This window comes from Pygoscelis adeliae, unplaced genomic scaffold, assembly GCF_000699105.1.
Source record: "Pygoscelis adeliae isolate BGI_AS28 unplaced genomic scaffold, ASM69910v1 Scaffold290, whole genome shotgun sequence".
Classification (NCBI taxonomy): Eukaryota; Metazoa; Chordata; class Aves; order Sphenisciformes; family Spheniscidae; genus Pygoscelis; species Pygoscelis adeliae.
Window position 1 is genome coordinate 1,619,551 of NW_008823965.1, and position 9,720 is coordinate 1,629,270.

Consider the following 9,720-nt stretch of genomic DNA (forward strand, 5'->3'; position numbering starts at 1 on the left):
CCCTAGGAAAGATTGTTTTGACATGGATTGAAGCCCCAGAGATTTAATTTCTGTTCTGAATTCCAAATGAACTGGAAGCTTGCGTGAGTCATTTAGTTACTTTGCTTTTTCATCTGTAAATGGATCTTTGTTGGCTTTGTTTATTTAGATTGTAGGACCTTTGAGACACTGACCTTTGCTATCTGTACATCATCGAACATAATGATAGTCTAATCTTACGCAGAGCTTCTAATTGCAGCTGTAATTTAAGCAATAACATTTCCAGTGTTTTACTCATTGTAGCACGGGAATTGGTTGCCCTCAGAAGGAAGACATTTAAAAAGCCCAGATTAAAAACCTAGTCTTTTTGCATGTTTGGGAAAGATGAAAATTCTGACCAATCCTTATGAATATTAATTTTTGTGTAAAAGATATTTCTATGGACAATGACTGTAATATGGAGATTCTAGAATATCATTCTGTAATGAGAAAATCATTAACCCATATACCAGTGAAAAGTCAAAACATGTCTTTTTCTTATGGTCTGCCAAAATGCTGATATTTTAAACTAGAATCTCTGGCTGTGAAAATTGACCCAGCTGTCTACTTTCCTGCCTTTCCATTTTAAGTTAGGAAAGTATTTGCCACTTTGCAACTTTCCATTTTAGGGGTTTGGCAGATAAAACAACCGATCTAAGATTTTAAGAACGCCTATAGATAATTTTTTTTTTTAAAAAAAGGACAACAGATTTATTTTTAAAGTAATTTAGCATAATATTGTTGAAGCATCATCATTAGTACTGCTTTTAGTGAAGAAAAGTGGAGGAAGTGACACAGTGCTAAATTACTATTCACTGATTCACTGGTTACTGAATCGATAAGTGGCTGATCAACGAGCTCACATTAGATTACTTCCGCGTGCAGAGAAAACAGGTTGAAATCGAAGAAGGTTTCAGCTCATTATTTAAAGGTAGTAGAGACACACACACTGTGAGCCACTGGTTGAATGACCTTCCCAGATTATGATGTCCTTCAGCAGAATTTTTCTTCGTGCAAGAGTCAGAAAGGGCAAGCCCGGGAATGAAGGGTACAGGAGCATTCAGCAGAAGTTATATACCTCTGCCAAAACTCTTGTCTTAAACCCCTATGCTCACCCGCCTCCTAGTCCTAGAGGTTCCCTAGACATCTCGAGTTCTGTTTCTGCATATACACAGCACCAATTTCTGCTGAGACGCTCAAGGACCGTGTCCAGGATCCAAACACTAGATAATTCCCACCAAGTTCCCAGAAGACCTTGGTTCAATACAGTTTCGCTTCTGAAATGAAGGGGTGCTATCTTATTTTTGCTCGCTTGCTTTTAAGTAGCAGTAGTGATATCTAAGACCTTGCCTAGGACATGGGAGAAGCGAATGGACGGTTCCAAGTGAAGGCACAAGTAAATCCCATAATAACAGTAATAATTTGACAGTACTTGCCTGTATGTCCATTATTTTCTATGTTCCATTTTGAAGATCCCTTCACATCGTATCCTTCAAAATTCAGTGGCTTAAGGCTCTTGTCATAAACGACATTTTTGGTGACAAGATTGATAGGTGACTGTTTGTTTCCTTTGCAGGTGACAGATGTTAGATACCATTGTCGAGGATCTATTTAAGGATGAAGAAAATGTTTTTTTTGCTGTAGACTGCAAATCCTTGATAAAGCCAAACCACCAAAGAGTCAATAGATTCTTGCTTGGGGAACTGGAGACGTCTTTGAAGAAAAGGTCTTTGGGTGTTGGAATTTAATACAGGAACTTTCTTAGCATATCATTTTTTGTAGTTTTAAAAATATTAATGTGTGTCAAGAATGTTCTGTTAAGCTTAATAGGAAAATATGCACATGTAAATGGCTGTAAATTAGTAAGGGAACTACCACTGAGGTTGGCTGAACTGAAGAAACTATAGAAACTTGGAAACGATAACAAAAAACAACAGCCAGTGGTGGTGGTGACGGTGGTGGCGCTGGGTGTGAAATGCTGTTCCAGCACAGTCAGTTCCAGGGAGGGCTGGGCAGGACACAGGGATGAGCAAGGGAGCAGGCAGCCTAGGTGGACGCTGCTGGTAAAACAAAAGGTGCGGCTGTAGGTAGAACATTAGGATTTTTCATAACTGTCCTTAAGAATTTAAATAGCTGTCTATACCCAGCTTGCTGGGGTGATTACCTCTGGAGCACATTTAGAGTTATTTTTATAATTGTAGCATTATCCTTGGTTGAAACAAAATGAAGAGTTAGAACAAACACTGGTATCTTCAAAATACCCTTCTTTAGGCATCCTGTTTAGCACTTATGTTTGCATATAACGATCGTGCAGTGTTAAATGCTGAGTTGTGTGAATTTTTGCATTATTTCTATAAAGAGGCCCTTTGCAAAACAGAAGAATCCAAGCGCTAATGTGATTGGAAAAATAAATTGTTTAGCAGTACCTTCACAGTGTGGCTGGTCATACTTCTGTGACTGATAGCACCAGTGGCCTCCGACTAAAAAAAAAAACATAAAAAATCAGATATTGAAAATTAGATGAATGAAAAGCTGTACAAAGTGTCCCCCCCAAAAAGCAGATGTGAAATGGATTCGCAATTTGTGATCCTCAGAGAGTGATAACTGGGCACACAGTTTTGACCACTTCTTGGTTTTGTCTGCCTGATTTTATCAGAGTAAGATGTTTCATTTCTTAAATATGTAAACAACAGAGGCTGGTAAGAGGTGAGTGCTGTGGCTGTAAAGTGTGGAGCACACCATCCAGCCAGTCTAACTGGGTTGTAGTATCAAATAATTCAGAAGATAATTCTGGCTCTCGCTAGATCTTCTGGTCTTGAATGAATCAGTTTACACTTGTTAATATTCCTTCCATAAACTGTGCTAGCATGAAATAGTAGGGCTCTGGATGGGTTGCAGTTCTAAATAATATGGTTTTGAAACTTTGGCTTCAGCAACTTCTTGAGGCAAAAGTTCCACATCTGAATATATGTAGTGTTAAAATAAATTTCCTTTTATCAGTTCTGTACTTGCCATCCTCTCATATACTTGTAAATTCACTTACGCAAGACGACTTATCTCGCTCTGTTCCAGGAGCTGTTTTAAAGATTACTTGGTGCAATAAGGAATTTTAAGAAATGAAGGATCTCATTTCCCGAAAGAGGTGAAGAATCTTTATTGTAACTCAGCTGTGATCCCACACAGATGGTTGCAAAATTTTTCAATAGAACGTCTTAGTCTTACTTTTTCATTGTCAGAAGAAACGTGAAATTCAGAGGGAGAGAACTGATTTAACTTAAGTATGTGTTGATCTAGTCAGGCAAGGAAGCGCTCTTGTTTGTCGCAGCATGCTTCAATGGCTGTTTATGACAGCTATAAAGTTTAAATGGACTTTAACAGGAATCGTTCTCTTTGGCTATTTAATCAATAACAATTCAAAACCTCCTATAATCATGATTAATACTATAGTTTCTGTTTGCCTATGATTAGCAAATTATAGACATTTTAATAAATGGCTAATCAATTTTTAGGGATTATTATGGAGGAGTCCTGTCATTAGATTGCTAATTACCATAATTTGTGATCTTTTATAACACATCTGCTGAAGGCTCATAACTGCTTTTAACACATTTCTCTTCATATCAGTACATAGCAATACCATCCATCTATTAAGTATTTATAATAAGTTATAAATAGAACCTTGTTATGAAATGTGGCTAGCTACACCAGCAGAGAGAGGCTTGGATGAGTTTGTGGCAATTAATATAATCTTGGAAAAATGATACTGTTTTAGTTCTTCTCTCACAAAAAATAAATTCATGCTGAGCACTATAAATAACGTTGACTCACATTCTAGTTTAGCAAATGTTTAGTAATATTGAGAAGAAAAGTAAACAATATTGCTACATTTGTATTGTGAGAACTGTAGTGATTTCCACATTGTTGTTCCACTAATATTTTGTAATTATAAAAAAAGTTTATTTCAACAAAGTTTTATTTTGACACACTTCTAAACCTTAGCTTTAGGACCTGCCATTTCTAAAACTGACTGTTGCATTTTTTCAGGCCTGTGTACACAAGACAGCGGCCAGACCTCCAGCGGCGCTGAGCGAGTCCCCATCTCCACCGGGAAAGAGCAGAACCAGACGTTCCAAGCACAGAATGTCACCAAGTGCCTTAATTGATATTTTAATCAATAAATGCCTAGCAAATACCAGGTAAGCCAATCTTCACAATGCTCGATTATGTTTCGTAGTCTTAGTGTTTGAATGGATGAATGACTGCGGACATATTTCTGGCAGCTGCTCTAGCCCAGTGGTCAGTATATGCTTTAATACTGGCTGCACCAGAACCCTGTGGTCGGGAGTGGTCTTTCTTTGCAAGTTATATGTGCATGAACCTTCAGGAGAAAAAATGCTGCACTGCAGGAATAACCTGGACACAAACGTTTAAAGGTGGTAGCACCTACGTGGCATGACAGGATAGCTACCTGCAAAGATTTGGTCTCAGACTCTTTGGCGTGTGAGTTAAACCAGAGAGGGAAGTTGTCAGGTGAGAAATCAAGGTCAGTTGAGGTATTCCGGTCTGTTTACCGTAAATTCTTGGAACAAGGTCTACTGTTCTGGGTTTGTATAGTGCCTTGCACAATGGGAGTGTGATCATGGCTTAGACATCAAAGCCTTACTGCAATGCAACTCAAATTTTACAGTCAATATGATTCACAATTAGGAGTAATTGCAGCAAGTTCATTGTTCATTGGGTGCAAGGTTGTGGAGCTTTTAGACCACGACCATAGAACCACGAAAATCGAAGACGACCACAGGAAACGCTGAGGGAAGGTAAATATCACCAAATCATATTGTCAGTGGTGCGGATACAGTGCCTCTGTATCAGAGGGGTGAAATGGAAGTGGGTTATGGAGCCTTTCGTCGCCGAGTCTGAGTCCAACCCTTCTCAAACAAAACAACCGCTGACTTTTTACCAGCTGATGGGTGTTTGGCAGGTTCTCTCAAATAAGCTCGTGGGTTTCAATCACGTCTTAGTAGATCGGCACATGAGCGCACTAAAAATCTTGCAGCCTGCACATCAAGATGATGGGGAGAAAAAGTTTAAAAAATTAAAATAAAAAAAAAAATCCAGCCCTCAGGTGGCTACTGCTGCCTTACATCCAGCACTCATGAGTATTCTTCCCTTCTTCTGTCGAATGCAATGTACACCAAATAATTAGCGTCTAATTTTTGCAAGCTTTCTGCAAAGTTCCTAATGTCTACAAACTAACAAAGAATTAGTGTTTTTCTATCAATTACTATCACAGTTGTGGTTCAGAAAGCTGGATGGTATCAGTGAAGTAGAACAGGATATAAATTCAGCAATTCGTAAGAAAAAGGTCCTTAAAGCTGTTAAACCTTAAACAATGAGCTAATTAAACATTGCAGAATGCCTGAGCAAACAATGAATTAATGTTTATTGTGGATTAGAATTTTTTTTTTGGTTGGCGGTAATGTAACATTAGAGAACAGGATCTTTTGTGTAGATACTGCTCAGGAGGAACCAAACTGCCATGCCCTGTGTCACTTACAAGGAAAATTTGCATTTGGATTTTATTTGAGTCAGATGTGATTCCTCCCTGCGTACAAGGACCTTGCATTTACAATGGTCCTTTTTTCCCCCTGGGCTTTATGGCTTTATTTCTGAAGCAAGAAGGAAAGATATTTGTCACATCCAGTCGGTTGTCTGTGGTCTTAGGCACGATTATGCCCTAAAGTATGTTTTCTAGTCTAGTTTGAATTGTCTGAGTGGCTCCTGCCACTTCCCTTAGGAGACTTTTCCACAGCCTTCACTGTCAGGAAATATTTCCTGTTTAATAGCTTACATTTTCCACTTGCTTATCTGCATCCCATCACTCCTAGAAATATCACTGAACCACCCTAAACAATTCTTTTCCCTCCCTGGTGTTTACAGCATTCAAATAGTTCCTTCATAATCTGTAATTCCTGTTCTTGCTTCATCCATCCTTTGTCCCATCTCTTGACAACGTGCCCTTCACCTTTCCGCCATTTCCACCTCAAAGCCTTTCACCTCTCTTTCTCTGAAGCCCCTTTCTTACCGGGACTCAGTACATATCAGATCCCGTCCTGCAGTCCTCTCACCTGACTGCTCTTTCGATCAACCCTCCGCTCCCCCATTTTCTGTCGTGTTGTTTATTTTATTGCCCAGAAAAATGCGGCAGAACGTGGGGTTTTTGGGTGTTTTGGGGGTTTTTGTTTGTTTTTGTAGTTGAGGTGCTGAAACCATTGCTGTGATACGAGCTGCCCTGGAGGGTTTCATAGCTTACTCCCATACCTTGCTGGTACACGTCGGTTAAGCCATGAGCATCCACCCTTCGCTCAGGATAGTTTTAGATACTAGCAGGATTTCCAAAAGCTCCTTGCCTAATTGGAAGTAATATAATTCAGTATACATATACATTCAGTATACATATACACCTGGCCTTAGAACTGCTATATTATCAACTGTATCTGGCTCTTACATTGTATTATGGATTCTTGATTTAAGTGGCAATGCACCACATCATAGGTGTCACCTTGACTTTACTGGGCTTTAATTTAGAGTAGGGCTGAACTGGGCTGAAGGCCTCCTCTTCCTTCACAAAGTTCAAGACAGTTAAATTTAGGGAGTCTCTCTTGGCAAGCAAGCAGTCCTACTTATCTCTGTTTCTTCCTTGTCAAATTTACAACTGGTTTCCTGACCAAAGCTGCTTCTTGGCACCAGAACAGCTGGAAAACAATACAATTACATATTGTTTTCATTTTATTGTAAATGTTTTCAATTGTTTTAGCCATCAAGCCTAGCTTGGAAACTTGAGGCAAAAAATTCCTTCAGCTGAGAACTCCCTCTTCTGTTCACTTACGCAGCTGGAGGGAGGACAGTGCTTCTGGCTGGAAGCCAGAGTGTTAGCAGTTTGCCACTGTGCTATTGTGTGATCTAGGAAAAGACCCTTAAGCTCTTTGGACCATGGTCAGACTGCCTGAATTCCGTACAAGTTCCTAAATCTACTTTGTTCTACTTGTTCCCTGCTTACTGCCCTACTTGGACCTGCTGAGCTGCTGCTTGGAAGCCCGCATCTCCTCTGACTCAGTGCCGTGAGACAGGTGATGTTCAGGCTGGCTGAAAATTGCCCTTTGAATTTGCCCATCCACACAAAAGAGTTACTAAAACAGGTTTTGTCCTTCTGGATAAAGTGGTTGGAAATCTATTAATTTTATATGTTGGCAGTTAGCTGTGTTTATTAACTGTATTTAATTTCTTGAATTGTGAATGACCTTTATGCCACTAACAGCCTGAAGTACTGAGACAGTAAGAATATCCTCTGCTGCTTTTTAGTTAAAATCCCTTCTCTCTCTTTCACTGACTGACTCCTTTGTTTGTCCCTTTAGATCTCTCGTCACCCTCTTTCAGCCATGTCCTCGCTGACAGCTCGCTGTTTTCTGAGACACACAGCTGACGGTGCTCCCACTGCACCGCTGCTTTCCAGAAAGCCCCGGCTGCCCTGAGCGTCATAGGTCTCATTACTGCCCTATTGTCCACCGGTTTCAAATCCACCCCTAAAATCTGTTGTAACCGCCGGCTTTGCAGCAGAGTGAAGGCTGGCCTCTTCTGTGAAAATGGCAAAAGCTAGTTTTGCGTGCGGTGTATTTTTAGCTTCGGTTTGTGTCGGGCTCGTTCTATTTTGAGCTTGCTTTGTGAAACTTATTATCTTTAGTACAAAAGACAATGCAACTTAAAAGCAAGTGGAATCTAAGTCTGTCTTTCTAATTAATGAGATTGCTGAACACAAGCTGAGCATATATATGTAAATCTGTCTATACATTCTTAAGTATTACACATCCTCAGGAAGTCCTGATCAACTACTTTGACAGGCAAAATCAGTTCCAAATGTTGACTTCTAGAGCTGTGCATCTCTAACCATGTAGAAACAAATGTTCGTGATCATTCATCTCTCTTCTATTCACTTTTATCTGGAAATTTTATTTTTCATAATGATATACATCTGTTTCTGTGTACATTCCAAGATATTATGGGGAGTTAGCCTTGAAAATAAGCTTTACTGTAGTAGTGAAGCACTACAAGTAAGCACATCTGATTTGAGCACAGTGTTTATAATTTGCACATGTATACATAAATCACGTGCTCAATGAGGTCTTTGTAACACATATGAACTAAAGGAAAAGTCCAAAGAGATTGGAGGATTCTAGATATGCCCTATAAACACTTGCAAACGACTTCCTTTGTGTCAGAGAGTGAGGAAAATGTTTTCAGCTGTGACCTGTGACACTGTTGTAGCCCCTCTGTCATATGTATGTGTCCTCATAAATTTGCTCTATCAAAGAAGGAAGCTGGCCTTCGACAAAAAATGAGTATCCAGAGCTAAGGTGATTTGCTTCTGTGGAGTATTTTGCTTTGCTTTGTTTACAACAGAGGCAGTGTCAAATAAAACTCAGAAATACTTTTTTTAGTATTTTTAAAACTTAATTCAAACAAATTACCTTGTGGCTTTACTGTCCCTTTGTAGTCTTTTGTGCTGGCTTTATGGTGACTGATCCTATGGCTGGACATGTGACTAAAAATCTAATAACAGGCCATATTAGCAATATTAGATATATTCTGCAGTATAACAAAGCATCTCCTGCAATACCACAAACAGGGAAAAAAGCCTATTTGCGTGGAGACAGACACCTAGCTGAGGAACTGGACCTTGCGGCATGTCTTGATAGACCTAAAGGTTTGTGCTGGTTATTTGGACAGCTGAGAGAAAGGTGTTTCACAGCAGCGCCCGTCTCCAAAACTGCTTTTCTGCTTCCAGTCTTCAAAATCTAAATGTAAGGGCAGGAGAAATAGTGACTCCAGTTTTCCTAAGTATCACAGCGCACAACCTGCAGCATATAAGGGATATTCCAATTCTTATGCTGATACCTTTTGCTATAGGAGAAAGGAGAGTAATTCTCAAGCTGAAGTAACGTCACTTGTCACCTGCGTGCGGCTCCCATGTATGGCTTCTACCGTGCCCCTTTCCTTCCCCCAGAGCTGAAGTGAAGAGCAGCAGGAAAGCACCCTGGCTTGGATGCTGGAGAAGGACGAGGTGATGCAGCACATTGCAGTTCTGCATGAGGTCAGCTAAACAGTGAGCTAATACAAATTGATGACAATGTAGTGTACTCACGCTAGTCCGGCTGATCCTTAAATGGAGCATTAATAATGTGATTGGGTCCACTGTGTACATGGAAAATTGCCCACTCATTGCATGTCACCAGAAACAGGCTGCAAACTAGTGAACAACGGATTTTGAACTTGGAGCTGTGATGCCCTTGGATGCATCATCCTAGTAAAAAATCCATCTGCTCAAGAACCTCGATGCCTCTCGAGGCATCGCATAGATGTATGCTGCTTTAGGCGCAGCATAGATACAGCAAAGCAGGATTTATCTCATCTGTGATATCAGCCATTCATCACTACATGCTATATGCAGTCACTCTTCAGTAGTTCAGAAGTCACGCATGGGGATGAGGGGCAGTTGTTGGATTCATATGCGATGGAGACAGCAGAGGTGATCTTATAATGCTTATATGTGTAATTCTTTAAGAGGAAGCCAGGATCTGCAGATGAGTGTAGATTACAGCAAGGTGTGACTGCACAGTACATATTCTTGAATAACTTCACACATAG

General features: G+C 40.0%; 1 protein-coding gene across 1 annotated transcript in view; it reads right to left on the minus strand.

Annotated features, from left to right (window-relative positions):
- The window catches only part of CA4 (carbonic anhydrase IV), an 18,416-nt gene that overhangs the window by 4,485 nt on the left and 4,211 nt on the right, over positions 1-9,720 (minus strand). The window contains exons 2-3 of the mRNA XM_009324077.1: positions 2,445-2,498; positions 1,455-1,625 (exon numbers count right to left, since the gene is read on the minus strand). Coding sequence (XP_009322352.1) covers positions 1,455-1,625; positions 2,445-2,498 — 225 coding nt within the window. The remainder of the gene's footprint in view (positions 1-1,454; positions 1,626-2,444; positions 2,499-9,720) is intronic.